The following is a 19,504-nucleotide window of genomic DNA, read 5'->3' as shown; positions in this document are numbered from 1 at the left end:
TCCTGAGAGGTATGATGGCTGCGTGGTCCCATGGTGTTTATACTTGCGTACTATTGTTTGTACAGATGAACGTGGTACCTTCAGGTGTTTGGAAATTGCTCCCAAGGATGAACCAGACTTGTGGAGGTCTACAATTTTTTTCTGATGTCTTGGCTGATTTCATTTTGATTTTCCCATGATGTCACGCAAAGAGGCAGTGAGTGTGAAGGTAGGCCTTGAAATACATCCACAGGTACACCTCCAATTGACTCAAATTATGTCAATTAGCCTATCAGAAGTTTCTAAAGCCATGAAATTATTTTCTGGAATTTTCCAAGCTGTTTAAAGGCACAGTCAACTTAGTGTATGTAAACTTCTGACCCACTGGAATTGTGATATTGTCTGTTGTCTGTAAACTGTCTGTAAACAATTGTTGGAAAAACTACTTGTGTCATGCACAAAGTAGATGTCTTGTTAACAAGTAATTTGTGGAGTGGTTAAAAAACGAGTTTTAATGACTCCAACCTAAGTGTATGTAGACTTCCGATTTCAACTGTATATGTTTTGACCATGACACTTTATAATCTAAGGTAGCGCCAAGTAATTTAGTCTCCTCATACTTGTTCAACAGCCACACCATTCATTATCAGATTCAGCTGAGGTCTAGAACTTAGGGAATGATTTATACCAAAGACAATGCTCTTAGTTTTAGAAATGTTCAGGACCAGTTTATTACTGGCCACCCATTCCAAAACAGACTGCAACTCTTTGTTAAGGGTTTCAATGACGTTATTAGCTGTGGTTGCTGATGCGTATATGATTGACTCATCAGCATACATGTACACACCTGCTTTGTTTAATGCCAGTGGCAGGTCATTTATAGATGTTATATCCTTGTATTGCTACTGCTGTATATCAAATGAATTATCTAAGTGAGTCTCAGAAATGGTTCATATATGAATGTTATGAAACTATGAACCCATAGGCTTGGTTCTCTCATCCCTTCCAGACTTCTGGGAGGGAGGATGGACAATGAGCTTGTCATAGCAGATGTAAGCATTGTCCCCACGCGCTCTGGCAGCTTTCATGGCTGGGATAAGTTCTTTCCTTGTCTGGAGTACAGCTTCAGGATAATCCTCGTTGAGGAAGATTTACGTTCCTCTCTAGTTCTTGGCTCTTTCCAGAACAGCTAGCTTGTCCCTGAACCTCAGGAACTGGACCACTATCGGCCTGGGCCTGTCACCTGGTCCGATGGTGGGTTTTCCAGTCCTTTGGGCGCGCTCCACCTCAATCTTCCTGTGGTCCATGTTCAATTTCTCAGAGATCATTTCCCTCACTTTGTCCTCAGACCGTACAGGTCTCATGTGGAGATTCTGCAATTCCGTCCACAACCATGTTATTCAGCCTTGACTGTCTGCTTTATCCGTCATTGTTATCATGGATTCACACACAGAACTGATATCCTCTCTCAACGACTTACAGATTTCTGTCATCTTGCCGGGAAGATTTAAAACAACAAACAGCAAAGATCTAGACAACAACAAACCCGGGACAATCCGCAACAATGGCTAACTGCGTCACAGGCTATGTTCAAGCCCTCAAGAAATCCCGCTAGCTTGATTGGCAGCTAGCTAGCAGCTAGGCTAGTGTTACGCCCCTGAAAAAGGGGAGAAATAAATCACGAGAGTGATACGGTAATGTTTACTCATTGAGAACTTTTAGTGCAATAATTTTACAAAAGTAACACATTTTACAGAACAACAGATCTACAGGAAATAGATAGTTTTGTAGGGTACAAGGCTTATTCAAGTCACAACAGTATACACTGTAATTCACTTCAACAGATACTAATTTCAATATAACTGTCAAGCACAAAGCTTTAACTCAGTAAACCATAACTTAATTTATCAACAGGCAATAAAGTGTTTGAAAAACCATTATACACATAACACTGCAAAATATCTTATTAACAATGCACAGGTTCATTCACAATCGACATAAAATGGCAGCTACGTAGCAGTACCTAGCAGTACGAAGCTAGCTGCAGCCGAGCAGGGCTCATGTTACTCTCTGCAAACTTAACTAACTTCCTCAATATGTTACTAAGACACACCTTAAACACTCTTGACATGTTAGCGAGTTATTACATTTAAATTACTCTTTTTAATCATCAATAACATACCTGAAAAAGGGGAGAAATAATCACGAGAGTGATATGGTATTGTTTAATAATTCGAGAACTTTTAGTGCAATGAGATAAGACCTCGGTTTCTCCGGGAACTTGAGTGGAGACCAGAGCAATCGATCTCAGGCTTATAGATTAAGAGCATTTAGTAGATCATAGATTAACACTTTTACCCAAGACAAAATAAAGTAATCAACATAACATTTACACATTCCTCTCACAATTCGTACTCTTTGTACGCCTGATGGATTTTGACACAATTATACGAATGTTATCAATCTCTATCAACTAATACTGAATGCATTATCTTTTTAACCTTAGTATATGAGAATCTTAAAACATCTATGAACTTAGTAATACTTTAATGTATAACAGGCTATGAGTATTTCCTTTAGCCTGTCACACTAGCTACTACCTCAAAAAGCTCCTCAGGGGCCTCCCGGGTGGAGCATTGGTATATAGCACTGCATCGCAGTGCTAGCTGCGCCACCAGAGTCTCTGGGTTCGCGCCCAGGCTCTGTCGCAGTCAGCCGCGACCGGGAGGTCCGTGGGGCGACGCACAATTGGCTTAGCGTCGTCCGGGTTAGGGAGGGTTTGGCCGGTAGGGATATCCTTGTCTCATCGCGCTCCAGCGACTCCTGTGGCGGGCCGGGCGCAGTGCGCGCTAACCGAGGGGGGCGGGTGCACGGTGTTTCCTCCGACACATTGGTGCGGCTGGCTTCCGGGTTGGAGGCGCGCTGTGTTAAGAAGCAGTGCGGCTTGGTTGGGTTGTGCTTCGGAGGACGCATGGCTTTCGACCTTCGTCTCTCCCGAGCCCGTACGGGAGTTGTAGCGATGAGACAAGATAGTAATTACTAGCGACTGGATACCGCGAAAATTGGGGAGAAAAGGGGATAAAATTTTAAGAAAAAATAAAAAAAAATAATCCTCAGACCCGGCCTTGGTCAGATCACTGGACAGAGAGTAGCAGTCCCAGCAACGAATGCCAAACTAAAAAGTTAGCTAGCTACTAATAAACATTTGAATACACTTTTAAAACAAACTTTCCAAAACAACAAACCGAGCTCATTCAACAGGTAGTGTGGTGTTCATCAAGGAACCTACTTAGTTTGTGGGTGTTCTTGCAGGAACCTAACTGCTCAACTGAAACATTTGGATTTGAAAGGACAGCCGGTGCAGGCACTTAACTCAAATCTGTCCATTAAAATGGGTTCTTCAAAGAACTTATAAGGGTTCCACCACAGTTTCAATTTGAAAAACCCCTAAATGACTAAATGATACTCCAGGAACCTTTTCTTTTTAGTGTGTATGAAGTGGCTCATTGGATCCTAGACACTCTAAGTACATCATCCAACAAGACAGATCAACAGAGACCCCTAAATGGCTGTGGATGTGAATGGGCCTGGCCTGCTATAACCAAAGCATGATTCTGTGAAAGCAATCTAAATCTGAGGCTGAGTGGGTGGACAGAATGGAGGTATACAGTCATGACTGAGCCACTAACTGAGATTTCTGGATACGGAGATCAGAGGCAAGGCAGCCAAATTTAGTTCTACTTCCACCCAGTCGAGCCTCTGGCGCTACCCTTGAGCCCTAAACCATCTGCTCTCTTCTCCCTCCCTTTCTCTTGTCTGGCACAGGTCTGGGTAGAGGAGGAACACCCGAGAAGAAAGGCAACCTCCTGTAATGTCCTTATTGGCTGGGGTCCATAGACTCTGCCCTTAAATGGAGAGAGAGAGACAGACTTGAATAGCTTGAGGGAAGTAGTACCAGAGACTGACTGGGCCTGGCTGTAGACTGGGGGATGGGGAAGACATGGTGACATGGTTGCTTAGCAACTCGAGTGGCATTTTCTCAGAATGTTCTGCTTTTTACCCCAAAGACTCTTTTGTCTCACCTGTGGCCACTCACATGTTTGTTTTGAGTCTTTATCTCCATAACAAGTCATTATTTGCTCAAAACACACATTCAGGTTGAGTTTGAACAGTTCAGTATGTACATTATGTGGGATATTAATACCCTTTATTAATTACTATTAATAATAATAACAACATCTTGTGTAATCCTGTCTACAATTTCATCAATATATTAAAAGTGTGTGTTTTAATTTCAGCTCTTTGGATCGTATGTCAAAATCCCAAGTGAGTTGAGCAACGTATTTTCGAGACCTTTGTTTTGTTTTGCTTCCAAGGGCTTGTAACTCTGGAATGATCTACTGTGAGAAAACCCAGGGAAAGCCTGACTGTATAATGTTTCTTTGTTTGGACAGTAAGACAGACTTTGGACCTCAAATGGGGGTCAACGGGTATTTTAATCAGTGATGGTTCTGTTTTAGTCTGTGTGTCTGTGCCGAGATTGAAGAGATATTTATAGGGAGTTGTATAATTGGAGTCGACATCCTGTATCAGTTGTATAATGTTGTTGTTTAGTCTATCCTCGTGTGTGAGGACTATTGACTCTGTGAAAGGCCTTCATGAATGATTGGTTGGTTCTTCTGTGTTTGGTAGGAGGACATTCTCGATCACACAAGTCATGATTAACAACACTGGTTGAAAATACTACTGGGAAATGGTGACTAATAAAGTAATGTGGAAAGAATTCCTGTATACGGTATACAATGTAGTTTCTCAGAACCCCTGCAGACTACTGTAGCCATACTTCAAGATATAGACGAGCCCCCTGCACTTCAACAAGTCCTTTTTAGTCTTGGATGGGAAAGGGGATACCTAGTCAGTTGCACAACTGAATGCATTCAACCACTTGTGAGGTCATCTCCCTCACTCATTCACTGACTCACTCCTTGAAAATTGTTTACATTTTAGTCATTTGGTAGACGCTCTTATCTAGACCGACGTACAGTTAGTGCATTCATCTGATGATAGCTAGGTGGGACACCACATAGATAGATATATAGATATCATCATCATAATGTTTTACATGGATATGTACAATGATTATTTAGGTGGTGGTAATTTGACCTACACAAAAAAACACAACACAGAATCCTCGAATGAAGCCTGTTTGAGATGCATTCCAAACCTGTCTGTCATGGGAAAGCCCTGACTTTTCCAACTCACTGTTGATCTGTTTCCTTAAGCCTGCAGGTACTGAAGCTCAGTGACCTGGGGTGAAGATACAGTATATCTGTCACACGCACATATAATGTACACACACGCATGCATATATATGCATACACACACTGTTGAAGCGCAGAGATGAATACTTTCACTGTGTCCAGCAAATACATCTGCAACCCTGTGTATGTGACGAATAAACTCATCCATCTATCTATCACACACATATACACATACAGCCTATCAGTGAGTGTCTACAGTATATACAGCACATCGATCCTGATGTGTCCATACACAGCACAGTGAGCTGGCAGTGGAGGTCCAGTGGAGATCCATATGTGACATTATTGGGCTTAAGTGCACTTGGCCAAAGAGGGATCTTCACAGAGTGGAATCTGAAAAAGGTCTTTGATGTATATTTGGTTAGTGGGCACAATTTATTTGATTATTAGAGTGTCGAATTAGATTCACTTTTCGGTAGAGCACCCCATGAAGAATGAGAAACCCGATTTCTCCTGTTGTCATGGAGCTAGGACCATAGTATATATCAATATCTCTTCAACCGGATGGTTCCATCAGAGCACGTATCAAACTCATTCCACAGAGGGCCAAGTGTTTGTGGGTTTTTGCTCCTCCCTTGTACTTGTACTCTCCTCACCTGGTTGTCTAGGTCTTAATTTAAAGGAAAAACAAATAACCTGCAGACACTAGGCCCTCCGTGGGAAGAGTTTGACACCCTGGAGTTAGAGGTTTGGTTCATTCATTTGTTGCGTACATACAAGAACCACCACAAACATCAATGCAACTGCAGATTCAGCTTGAGTTTTGCTTAATAGGGAGAGATGAGGAGCACAGAGGGATGTTAGATGCTGCTCTCTTTCTATTGATCCTGGTGCCAAAATCCCATATCTTGCAGGACTACACACGATAAAACAGTGGCTGACGGATCCCAATAGCTTGTCCAAATATAAATACCTCCAATTCCCTTCCATTTCAGAGGGAATCATCAGACACACCACACATGCCCAGACCGTCTCAATGGAGCACCACTAGTGAACCGCCAAGCCTTCAAACCTGCCTCGCCGTTACCTAGATAACAGCCGGCAAATTAGCAGCTAATGTGTTCATGTGTCATGGTAACAGATTGGCTTTGGCATCCAATATGTACCAATCCTGAGGCGAATCCTGTTGTGAATTGCTGTGTCTGTGGGGGGCGTGGCCTGTTGTCAGGTGATTTATAGACAGTACTCTCACAAAAGGAAAATGGACGACTTTAACGGATAGCCTAGTATGGAATTTGGTTCAGCTGAACATTTAGATTGTTGCTTAACGAGCATTGCACATTTAAATCTGGTGAGAACTGCGTATTACCATTCATTTGCTTAATAATTTGCTGTCTATCATGCTTAATTTGATTAATTTTGAACTTTATCGTGATTTGTATTAATCTAATGGACAAAGAAATAGAATATGGAGGGACAAGAAGCTTCTGGTCAAACAGTCAGTCTTAAGGGTAAGACTTTATGAGCACCATGGAAAAATAACATAACCCAAGCCAAAACTATTTTCCAGGCTAACACACTGATTGACATCCAAGTAGAGCATAGGCTGACAATTTATCAACGACGTAAAAGGAAGAAGTACTACTAATCCCCTACCTATGCCAGGCATGACAGGTATGGCACAGTAGACTCCCATGCTGGTGTCCTTTCACCCAGATGCCAACTCCCCTGTGGTGAACATGACTGTCATGGCCGACTGTCAGAGTGACATGTCATCTCTCTGAGGTATTTTAAGAAGGCCCTCCTCGGGACCTCATGGTCCCATGCCCAGTGAAGCTTCCACTAGGGGACGGGTTCAGCGTTCCTCCTGGCTGCCTGTCTGGAATGACAGAGCAGAAATACACCAGTGCAGGTGCAGACAGGTGTATATGTAGATGTCAACAGCTGCTGTTGGTGTGCTTTCCAGGTGACTGGAACCCAGAGCCATACACAGTTCTCACCTTTGAACTAGATGTTGATATCATATGAACTGGACATAGTGTTTTCCATGATTTCCTTTTTATAATACATAGTAATTAGCCCTAATAAGGGCTTTGAATTTATGGTCACACTTTATTTGGATAGTCCCATATAGATGATCTACAGATGGTCATACTATCAACAAACTATTATTTATTAATCAACATTAGGGTATTGGTTAAAATTAGAACTCTAAGTCATCCTTTTAATTTGTGCCTGTGGGATTAACTTTACCCCAGTAGTAGTTTGTTATAATGCTGTCATGCACAATGTTGATAAGCTGATCCACCATTTTGAGGGCCCCTTCTATGTGTGTTCCAATCAGGCATTTGATCATTATTCTCATGTTGCTACCAAAACAAAATTCCTGTCCGTTGTGCCATCACACCAGCTGATTAAACCAAACCATCTGTTGTGGCGCTGACTCCTGAGTCTTGACAAATCCAAGCATGTTTGTTATGGTTAATAGACACTATTTGGAGTATAGTCAGCACAAGTTTTCGATAACGCATATCTGAGAGGGCTTGTGAATGTCATTTCCTCTGCATATCAGTGCTTAAGTGTGGCTGGGATTCAATTATGGCCTTGGGGGTGCATGCTATATTTAACGCTAGCGAGGCGACTACCCCCAACTCCCCCTTCCTTTGTCCCCCTTGTGGAAGTTCATAAGAAGAGGAATTGGCAGGCGAGGGGAGGTATGAGCCTAGATATGACCAGCGTTAACCTTTCCTCCAGTTTCCTTGTTGGCTGAGTTCATGTGGTTCTACCCCACTTATATCACAAACCGTTTCTGCTGCACTCTCTCTCTCTCCTGCCCCCCTCCTCCTCCCTCCACACCTCTCACTGCTTACTGCTTGCTTCTGCGCTGCTGGCACTGGGCTGTATTGCACAACCAAGCCCTACTCAGCCCTGTTGCCTGAGGTCTTGAGGTCATGCTTATGTCACTCACATCGGGGCACTGCCTCCCCTGCAACTCCTGCCACGCCGGATGCCAGGTGGGCACACCTGCCACATTCCCATTGGCCACAGGGCAGACTGAGGACTGTACCATTTGGGTGTGAAAACTGGTTTCTAGAATTACAAAGAGAATGAAGATGATAAGTTTTATTTGAAACTCTTTCCTAAGATTTTACTGAGTTGCTGTGCTGAGCTTTTTTTCTCAGGAGTGGCTTCCGTCTGGCCACTCGCCCACAAAGTAAAGATTGGTGAAGTGCTGTAGAGAGACTATTTCCCTTTTGGCAGGTTCTCCCATCTCAGCCAAGGAACTCTGTAGTTCTATCAGAGTGGTCAAGGTTCTTCTTGCCCGGTTGCTCAGTTTGGTCGGAAGGCCAGCTCTAGGCAGAATCTGTGTAGATATTTTTTCCCAATGTTGGAGACCACTGTACTCTTGGAAACTTTCAGCAGTCTAGAAAATGTTTTTTACCCTTCCCCAAATATATGCCTCGTCAAAATTTGAGTTCAGAGATCTACGCACAGTTCCTTGGACTTCATGGTATAGTTTCTGTTCTGACATGCACTGTCAACTGTGGGACCTTATATAGACAGGTGAGTTTCTTTCTAAATCATGTCCAAACAATTGAATTGGCCACAGGTGAACTCCAATCAAGTTGTACATTCTTAGCACAAAAAAGGTTCCTAGAACCTAAAAATGGTTCTTCGGCTGTCCCCACTCCCCATTTGAGAACTCTTTGAAGAAGCCTTTTTGGTTCCAGGTTGAACCCTTTTGGCTCCAAAAGCGTGGCACACCTGTATTTGGGGAATCTTATCTGCAGATCCTCTTAAGCTCTGTCAGGTTGGATGGGGAGGGTTGCTGCACAGCTATTTTCAGTTCTCTCCAGAGATGTTCGATTGGGTCCAGTCTGGGCTCTGGCTGGGCCACTCAAGGACATTTATAGACTTGTCCTGAAGCCACTCCTGCATTGTCTTGGCTGTGTGCTTAGGGTCATTGTCCTGTTAGAAGGTGAACCATTGCCTCAGTCTGAGATCCTGAGCGTGCTGGAGCAGGTTTCATTAAGGATCCCTCTTTACTTTGCTTCGTTCATCTTTGCCTCGATCCTGACTAGTCTCCCAGTCCCGGCCACTGAAAAACATCCCCACAGCATCATGCTGCCACCACCATGCTTCACCGTAGGGATGGTGCCAGGTTTCCTCCAGACGTTACACTTTGCATTTAGGCCAAAGAGTTCAATCTTGGTTTCATCAGACCAGGAATCTTGTCTCTCATGGTCTAAGAGTCTTTAGGTGCCTTTTGGCAAACTCCAAGCGGGCTGTTAAGTGCCTTTTACTGAGGAGTGGCATCCGTCTGGCCACTCTACCATAAAGGCCTGATTGGTAGAGTGCTGCAGAGATGGTTGTCCTTCTGGAAGGTTCTTCCATCTCCACAGAGAAACTCTAGAGCTCTGTCAATGACCATCGGGTTCTTGGTCACCTTACTGACCAAGGCCCTTCTCCCACGATTGCTCAGTTTGGCCAGGCGGCCAGCTCTAGGAAGAGTCTTGGTGGTTCCAAATGTCTTCCATTTAAGAATGATGGAGGCCACTGAGTTCTTGTGGATCTTCAATGCTGCAGAACTTTTTTGTTACCCTTACCCAGATCTGTGCCTCGACACAATCCTGTCTCGGAGCTCTATGGACAATTCCTACGACCTCATGGCTTGGTTTTTGCTTTGACATGCACTGTCAACTGTGGGACCTTATTTAGACAGGTGTGTGCCTTTCCAAATCATGTCCAATCAATTGAATACCACAGGTGGACTCCAATCAATTTGTAGAAACATCTGAAGGATGTTCAATGGAAACAGGATGCACCTGAGCTCAATTTTGAGTCTCATCGCAAAGGGTCTTTATATTTCAGTTATTTGTTTTGAATACATTTGCAACAATTTCTAAAACCTTGTTTTTAGTTTGTCATTATGGAGTATTGTGTGTAGATTGCTGAGGATTTTTATTTATTTTATCAATTTTAGAATAAGGATGTAACATTACAAAATGTGGTACAAGTCAAAGGGTCTTAATCCTTTCCGAACACACTGTATATACAAAGAAATGAAACAAAGTGCAGCTACAAAGTGCAGCTGCAGCTTCAGTTTGATGTGATTGTGTTAGCTGTGTTGTGGGGTAGCTCCTCTGAACAACAGTGTCCTGACGAGTGAGCACATTGTCCATGCAAGGTGAAATCTTGGGCCTAACAACACTCGTGCCAATATATCCTTTGAACACCGAACTGCAAAAATCACTGAAGCTAGAGACTCATATCTCCCTCACTAGCTTTAAGCACCAGCTGTCAGAGTAGCTCACAGATCACTGCACCTGTACATAACCAATCTGTAAACAGCCCATCCAACTACCTCATCCCCATACTGTATTTATTTATTTGTCTTGCTCCTTTGCACCCCAGTATCTCTACTTGCACATTCATCTTCTGCACATCTACCATTCCAGTGATTAATTGCTATATTGTAATTACTTCGCCACCATAGCCTATTTATTGCCTTAACTCCCTTATCTTACCTCATTTGCACTCACTGTATATAGACTTTTTGTTTTCTTTTTTCTACTGTATTATTGACTGTATGTTTTGTTTATTCCATGTGTAACTCTGTGTTGTTGTATATGTCGAATTGCTATGCTTTATCTTGGCCAGGTCGCAGTTGAAAACAATAACTTGTTCTCAACTAGCCTACCTGATTAAATAAAGGTGAAATAAATCAAATGAAAAAATGAAAAAACATACTTAGTTTTTTTGCATTGTGCCTAAGAACAGGGGCGCAACTTTGGTTTTAGAAGTGGGGGGGACATAACTTGGCGGTGTGTATGGGGGTCCTCCCATTTTTGGGGGGCATCTGGTTAACCATTAATTGAAAATACATTTGACTGGTCATGCTTATTTGTCTATATTGGGGCAATTTGCATAATTGTGTGGAATTAAATTGGCTTGCGTGTATTTTCATTAGTCGTCATTGAATTGTATTTATCACAGGCATACAGCATAAAGAGCCTAGTTTGTGGAGCAGAATAGCCTACCACCTGTCAGACAGTACAAGAGTATCTCTCCTCATAAAGCCTGCAGGATACAGGAGCGAAACCTTGCTTTTGTAAGCATTTCAGCCAGACCGCTCAGCCATCCTGAGCCGCCTGCACGCCCGACCCCCAACAGTCTAGTCAAGTACTTCAACTCTCTCCCCAACGCAATTTCCTTCACATTTTTTTTATGTCTCAAGGTAAAGGTTTGGAAAACAGAAGTTAAATAACAACACATATGCACCTACATATTAAATCAAACAGTACACCCATATAATTCATATCCTTGGCCTAATAGTACTGTAGAGCTCTTTTTACTTGCACACAATATAGCTGGGTCACCCTGTCCTGCCCCTAGGGATCCAGGGCCCTGCAGCACACAAACCCAACACAACCCACTTAGCTTTAGGATCTTAGTGAAACATTCAATATTGGATTCAGGTGTGTTAGGCCAAGGCCAAAGTGACAATCAACAGGACGGGAGACCCCCAGGGCCAGGACTGAGCAGCCCAGCAGCCAGGGATGATCTAAATAGGTATCTCCCCTGATGTGGGCATGTTTTCAATACAGACTCCTTTTATCTTACAGTATTCCATATAAGGCATCCAGGCCTTGTGAAAGTTGCACAGTACACCCTTAATCTTGTAATAAATAAAATCTAGTGATACGTAACTTGACATTTCTCCCATCCATTGTTGGAGGATAACCAACCTTCCAATTAAAAGTAATACATTTCTTAGCCGCTATAAATGCTAGGTACACAGTTTGTTCTGATAACGGTCTCTGCTATCAACATTTCCACGCAAACAAAAACAGTGAGAAGGGAGAATCTGTAGACATACTGAGGTAAAATAACATAATCTCTGACAGAATTCAGACAGCCTTCACAGGACCATAACATATGCAAATATGTCCCTTTTTGTGTTTTACATCTCCAGCAGATATTCAGTTTCCCTGGCATATAGTATGTTCTATGGATGGTATTAAACTGCACTAATTTATGTCTGAGATTATAGGAACATGACTGGGCATTCTAACATATCTGTATCCATCCATCATCATCAGTAGTGTCTCCCAGGTCTTCCTCACATTTTTGTTTTAAATATTTTGTGTCATTGGGAAAAGCCTCTATCAACCATTGGTACAGTTTGGAAATCAATTTTAGAGGTGTGTCAAACTGCCTTAGAATAGTTTCAATCTTTGATGCTTCTGGCTTGTCCAGTATTTCCTGCACAGAGAGAATAAAGTGTTGTATCTGCAAAAGTTTACCTCTGTTCTGTCATACTGGTCTTCCCTGGTTGCCTGACCCTGGTGAGACCCCTGTCACCATCTGATCCTGCTCAGATGAGGCATGACAAAGAATGACCTTGGTGTACATTTATACATTATATTATCCATGAATCGAATCAATTGTTCAATAATTGAAATGACCATTGTTCCCAGATCCCAGACTGTAGTCTACCCATCAGCTCAAGATGGAGCTTTGTATCCATTCACTGATTGTTATAATATACTGCAAAATTCACCTGAGCTCCGTAGACTAGTCTTCCCTGGCTGTCTGACCCTGCAGGGACGAACACCTGTCACCATCTGATCCTGCTAAGACATGATGAGCATAGTGTTGTGTACTGACTGTACACCATGACGGTGAAGCATGTAGAGCTGTTAATACTGTGTCAGTGTGAAAAGTAGGGGATTAGTTAGGGAAACTGACAGATCGATAACGTTTTATTGCTATACTTGCTTATAAAACTCACATTGCATTGACAAAATGTCAGAATATCGGTCTTCAATCATTTGGCTGCTGGTTTCATCGTTTGATTCAGGTCTAGTGTGATTGAGGCAAAAATAATAGCTGAAGTTAGTGAGCTAGCTAACGTTAGCCAACTTTTGGCTAGCTCTAGCAAATGGTACAATGGTATATGGTCAAATGTACTTCTGTTTAAATGAGAAAAAACAAAGGCTACAAAACATTTCCATATACACAACAGCTGTTTGATACTGCTACCTGTTGCCTCTATGGACTAAAACAGAGAAGTGAGGTTGATCACAAGCTCCACCCTAGAATTCCTTGAAAGATGTTATTTACAGTGGAAGAATTCAGGTGCAGTGAAATTTGTTGTTTTACTGGGTCAACCACAGAGAAGAAGTCATGGAGTTCAAGACCATAGGCCAAAATTTGGAGTTGAGGGGGGGGGGGGAATGGATCTAAAGTGGTCTATCCTATGTCTAAAAACACTCTTTAATTCCAATATAACCAAACAATGTGTATAATATTGTGGGGTGTTGAATTTCCAATATTCTTTAGATGAATAGTTGTTTTTTTAGTTATACGTTTTATGCTTTAGGCATCCTGAGGCCTCTGTAGTTCATGTTGGTCTTATAGTATTCGAAAAATTAAATGTAAGACGTGCTAAACATGTAATATATAGTAACATATATATTATAAGCAGCAATAAGTAGCAGCTAGAGCATGAATGTAACTGTGATCTGATAAAATGAAACAGTTGTATCTTGGAATGCACATCATTTTGGAGGGAAATCATAAGAGTAAAATAGAGCATGGTGCTTTACATTTCACAAGCACGAGTAAATAGCAGTTGACCAGCTACTCTAACTGACAAAGAATGTGTGCCTTCCTTGGCCAACTCTAAAAGATAAGATAACCTGTAAAAAAAAGTACGCCAAAAACACATGGGAAAAACTCAGGTTTCGCTTACTTCGGCACTACGACCTTTCGCCTAGTTTTCAGATTTGCAGTTCATCAGGTTCTTTCTGACACCGATGACTCCCCCTGCACGCCCACCAACAGCCACGCACCCTATTTCCTCCAATCCTCAGGCGACCATGCACTGATCACGTGTCATCTCGCCTGCCATTGGCTAATGTCTCACACACATTTGTTTTTCATTGGTGGCATGTTGCCTCCCGCCAGTGTGTTGTGAATGTTGTTTTCCTTTTTTTATCCTCATGTTTTACACAGCTGAGAGAGGACCTAGTGAAAGACGAATTCAACAGCCAGTTAACTGAGCCAGGGCAGTGTCATCGCTATTTTGTTCTTTGTCGGCTTGACACTAAACTGAAATAAAATATATCTCAACAATGCCTTCACGAAAATCTTCAGAATTTGAAGTATCATGTGGGGTAAGAAGATTATTATTTAAAGCGTGTTATTTCATATGAATAACGTCCAGCATTCGAATAATGAGTGGGCTACTAACTGTATTTGTTTTTGGCTCCAGTTTATTAGTAGCACTTTACTTTTTAGGTTTCAATATTATTTAATTTGTAAATGAATCATGTCAAAAAATTGAGTTTTAAATTGTTTTATTGAGACAGTTATTTGTTATTACAGCTGGTAAATTAATACATCCAATGATAGTATCCAATGACTTAACGTTACCAACGATTGACTGTTTTAAAGATATTAGACAATCAACTGTGACCAGTTGACAGAATTATGCAATCATTTATTAATGTTACCCAACATCAATTTATGGTAAACCCACTTAAGCCTAGTCGAGTAGTCTTGTTTTGCCTTAGTGGGCTACTCTTTCACTATGTGAAACTGGTCACATTATTTTATCTGGGGAGTGGCCATGGGACGGGGATCATCAACTAGATTCAGCGGCGCGGACGATTTTTTTTCTTGAGCGGATGATCAGGGGGCTGGAACATAATTACAAATAATTTGTAGACCGCAAATTGACCGCAAGAATACTTTGAAGAGATTTTTTAACAATTATGTATAAAACATGTTTTGCTCATTACTTGGGGGGCAAATAAAATCACCCGACTGGGCATCAAGTTGGGGAACCCTGCAATAGGACCACTGATAGTGTCAGTGCAGACAAGGCACTTCCTGATGCAGTGTTAACACTGGTTTATACATGCCCTGTGAATGGGGGTCTCAAGTGGCTAGTGGTAGGGAGATGTCACTAGTTGGTCAATATGACAATGGGAGAAGGCTTGGCGCATTGCCAAGGGTAGATGGGGTGTAGTCTCAAGCCTGCTCCATCTACCCTCTGAGACAAACATCTAAGCAACAGGTGCTTGAGCATTATGCCAGTGACTGGTGAGAAAATAAACTCTTCAGATGTCCATTTGATGTCATTTTGGAAGCTTCCCTTGGTATGCTAATGTGTATCTAGCTGTATGGTCTTGATTGGGTCTCCCTTTTGTGGTGATTCGTCCCTATGGTAACTCACCAGTCTTCTATTACGGGATGTCATCATCAGACCTAATGTTCTTTCCCTTTCTCCCTTTGTTCTCCTCCCCAGGCAAAAGGGATGGTGATGGACCAGTGTGGCTCCTATCTGAAGAGGAGGAGGCATGACAGTAAGCAGTCCTCCTCAGGCTGCAACCTGGAGTACACAGACCTGGAGGCTGCTGAGGCTCTGGTTTGCATGAGCTCCTGGGGCCAACACCGCCCCAGCCCCTGCAAGCCCAGACCCCTTACCCCTGCCTCGGACTCCTGCGATTCCCTCCTGCCTCCGGACCCACTGGAGCCCCCAAAAGACTTTGTTTCGCTCTCCTCCTTGGTAAGAGTGCATCCTCTCTTGGCAACCGTAACCACCACACATCCCAAAACAGCCATCACTAAGAAGCATCTGTGGGCTGTGTTTGATTAGTAAATACAGTAGTCCCAGCTTTTACTTACTGTGTAAACTCCTGGGATTTGTAGCACTTAGCATGAAGATAGTGTCTTTATATCAGGAAAACTTTTGTGAGGGTTTATAGGGGTTGGAGGGGTTAGGAAGGTTACTGCACAGGTGGCAAGTAGGATAGAGGGTTTGAACTGCAACCCGTGCTCATCTCTCTCAGCTGCTGGTTGTCAACATCGCTGTTTTGCAGCTACCCAGCTCTAAGTAGTCGTTTAGTGTGTGTACCTGCCTACTGTGGCACCTTATCTCTCCCAATAGCTGTATTGAACGTCCATTTTGAAACTGAACACATCCAACCTAAGACTTATGTATTAGTATGTATACAGTGGTTGTTCTACTTCCTGGTCACACACACTAATTCTGTTTTCTCTTTGTTTTCTAGTGTATGACTCCCCCTCACAGCCCCAGCTTTGCTGAGACCTCTACCACTGCCATCCACACCATCACCTCCCCTCTGAGCCGGCCCAGCTCCAGCCTCTCTGTAAGGGTCTGTGGGGTCCCACAAACGCCCATGGCGTCCATCTCGGAGTCCCCAACCAACGGAAAGACCCCACCACTGCCACCCTGCAGAGCCATGGCAACCAGTGTCATCCGCCACACCGCAGACACACCCCTCTGCCAGCACATTCCAGCACCCCCCACAAAGCAACACAGAGCTTCCGAGCTGTTGGTCTGTCAACAGCACACAGCAAAGACTGAACAGAGCATCACACCTCCATTGGTCCCCTTCACACCTAACCCTGCCTTCCTCTCCTCCTGCAAGGAAGAGGCGGTCAAGACTGAGAACGAAGAGCCACAGGTTATTCATTGTAAGGGGAGCCACTCTCACCTTCCTGCTAACACCCAACCACAAAATAGCCTGCCTACACGCCTCTCCCCGCCACCCACCTCCAGCCCTCCAATCATCTGCCAGATGTTCCCGGTGGGTAACCAATCGGGGATGATCTCGGCGTTCATCCAGGGCCCGGTGCAGACCTCGAGGACCCCCACATCCATCCTACCCCAGTCTGGTCCTAATGGGGCACTGCAGCAGCCTTTCCTCATGGGCCAGGCTATGCCCCAGGGCACGGTGATGCTGGTTCTCCCCCAGTCCCATGTCTCTCAGGCCCCCCACTGCTCTCCACAGACTGTCATGACCCTGGGCCACACTAAGCTGCTACCGCTGGCCCCCGCCCCGGTCTACGTGCCCACCGGACCCTGCAGCGGCACCAAAATGGACTTCTCCCGCCGGAGGAACTATGTGTGCAACTTCTCCGGGTGCAGGAAGACTTACTTCAAGAGCTCCCATCTCAAGGCACACCTCCGGACACACACAGGTAAGAGAGAAAAGTGTTTCTCATGGATGACTGGGAATGAGAGGGAAAGAACGTGACATTTTATGGGGATAAAATTTTAGGATCTTGATATTGTATCACGATTTTAACTGAAGACTATGATGTCGTTTATCTGACTCGGAGCATGTGTGGGTTTGCTGGTGAAAAAATGATGACTTGCAAACTCATTATCTCTCTGTCTCCCTCTCAGGTGAGAAGCCCTTCAGTTGCAGTTGGGAGGGATGCGACAAGAAGTTTGCGCGCTCCGACGAGCTCTCGCGCCACAGGCGGACCCACACGGGCGAGAAGAAGTTTGTGTGCCCCGTGTGCGACAGGCGCTTCATGCGCAGCGACCACCTGACCAAACACGCCCGCCGTCACATGACCACCAAGAAGATCCCCTCCTGGCAGGCCGAGGTGTGCAGCCTCAACAAAATGGCCTTTCCCAAGCCGCCGCCGTCAAACCCCGCCCCACTCTCCGTCAGTATGCTGGTACCTGCCTCAATTTAGATTGAGCCCAACATCTACCCACTAGTGACTTCTTACTCAAAATTATGACAGGGATAGGGACAGCCAAGTGCACAAACTGCCATTTTACTAATGGAACATTTCTAAAGACATGCACTGGACTCTTTCCTCTACTGCACAGTTTTTGTTGTTGAAGAAATGCATTATTTGTTTACTTTTCAGATATTTTATGAAAATGTATGTATGCACTCTTTTGCCAAAGCTTTTGTAATGAAGTTTGTCTCACGCATTTCACCTGTCTTTTGTGTGTGTATAGTTGTACATAATATCTATGTGAATGTATTCGTATCGTACTCTGAACTGCATTTATTAAATTTGGGAAAATGTTGTAATTTGTACAACAATCTACGTGGATAGTAATCTATACTGTGACAATTACTTACTCTTTAACCTTTCATATTATTTAATACATTTGTAATAAAGAAAAATATGATTAACTGGTGTTTAAACTCTCCCATTGCCCTAAACGTAACCTTTGGAAATAACAAGATGGTTCTCTTTTTCTGAAAAACATGACAAATCAGAACAGTGCTCTCTCTAGTTGTTAGTCAGCATTCCTTTCGTCACTCCCCGAGTCCAATGGTAGAGGAATAGTGGTGTCTTGCCACATCCTGTGTGAGTCGGTGAGATTGTGTCTTGACGGTCAGCTGAAACACTTCCTGCTCAATGTGCTGACTGACCACTGCTCTGGACTGTACCACATCCTGTTGGCTTAGTGGATCGTGCAGGCAGGGGACTTTTTGCTCCATTCAGCAGCTCTAATCCAAACTATGCTATGAGGCATCTGGGAAGTTTAGGCACTCATATCCTTGCCCCTGTACTTACAAGATCTTGGCCAGTTGTTTTTCCCCTGTAATACTGGTAAGACCTCACCAGTATCATTAAGTAACATTACATTTTTACTTCTGTACCAATTGATAACTGATCAGTCCCCGGGCTCATTTAATAATATGGATTTATGTCTAATGAAGGTCTAATATATGCCTTATCTGGAATAGCTTATGGCCCGGTTGTCATCCTCAAAGGTTGGAAATTCAGTATTACATAAACACACACTTCCATCATTATCTGTATTCTGTTATACCGCTGTGGTTCCACACCCGGTAACAACCGTCCTCCAATCCGATTGTGAGAAACCCGAACTGTAGGGGGGTGCGACCAATAGACTGGGTTTCTGAATTACCCGCCCCTTTGCCTTACTGACCGATTTACACAATACTTCCTCTCTGGGTTGAACGGGTTCATGCTTTCTGAGACTGTGTCTAGCACTGACACCTTGTGGACAAAAGCAACATTATCTGACTTCACAAGTGACACCTTGTGGTCAGACAAAGTTACAATCCAAAAACAAAGCTACTCTATTACATGCAATTCTATTGCTAAACTTCCAACATTCTAATGTTAATGGCACAATATGGGTGATTTTTAAACAGTTGTAGCTGGTGCTTTCAAAGTTGGTTATGTTATATATAATTTAAAAGGTAATTTCATGACCTTTCCGAACCACTTGTCAAAGTTTAAAATGTATCAAGCTTTCCTTTTCAAAGCAATTTATAGAGGTAATAATGATATGTACCCTAGAGGTCAAATTGGGTCCACATTTGTTGACCTGAACATTTCCCGAAAATGTGTCTGACAAATATCTGTGAGTCTAAGCATTCCAATGACATATGATTAAATGGTATAAGTGAGCAATAAACTAGTATAAGGGATGGAGGGAC

General features: G+C 43.3%; 1 protein-coding gene across 1 annotated transcript; it reads left to right on the top strand.

The window, feature by feature from the left end:
* Positions 1–14,230: 14,230 nt before the first annotated feature.
* Positions 14,231–18,220, top strand: LOC129812593 (Krueppel-like factor 11). The gene is made up of 4 exons (XM_055864274.1): positions 14,231–14,422; positions 15,559–15,819; positions 16,325–17,258; positions 17,467–18,220. The coding sequence occupies exons 1-4, from the start codon at positions 14,381–14,383 to the stop codon at positions 17,763–17,765; spliced, it is 1,536 nt and encodes a 511-aa protein (XP_055720249.1). The 5' UTR covers positions 14,231–14,380; the 3' UTR covers positions 17,766–18,220.
* Positions 18,221–19,504: the final 1,284 nt, after the last annotated feature.

The sequence above is a fragment of the Salvelinus fontinalis genome, chromosome 16 (genome assembly GCF_029448725.1).
Source record: "Salvelinus fontinalis isolate EN_2023a chromosome 16, ASM2944872v1, whole genome shotgun sequence".
NCBI lineage: Eukaryota > Metazoa > Chordata > Actinopteri > Salmoniformes > Salmonidae > Salvelinus > Salvelinus fontinalis.
The sequence above is the reverse complement of the archived record's forward strand: the minus strand, read 5'-3'. Positions and strand labels throughout refer to the sequence as shown.

Excerpts from the sequence above, each read along its gene's own strand:
- LOC129812593 (XM_055864274.1), top strand. The coding sequence starts at position 14,381 with ATGCCTTCACGAAAATCTTCAGAATTTGAAGTATCATGTGGG. Across the intron at positions 14,423-15,558 it reads AATTTGAAGTATCATGTGGG|GCAAAAGGGATGGTGATGGA; the intron begins GTAAGAAGATTA and ends TCTCCTCCCCAG. Across the intron at positions 17,259-17,466 it reads ACACCTCCGGACACACACAG|GTGAGAAGCCCTTCAGTTGC; the intron begins GTAAGAGAGAAA and ends TCTCCCTCTCAG.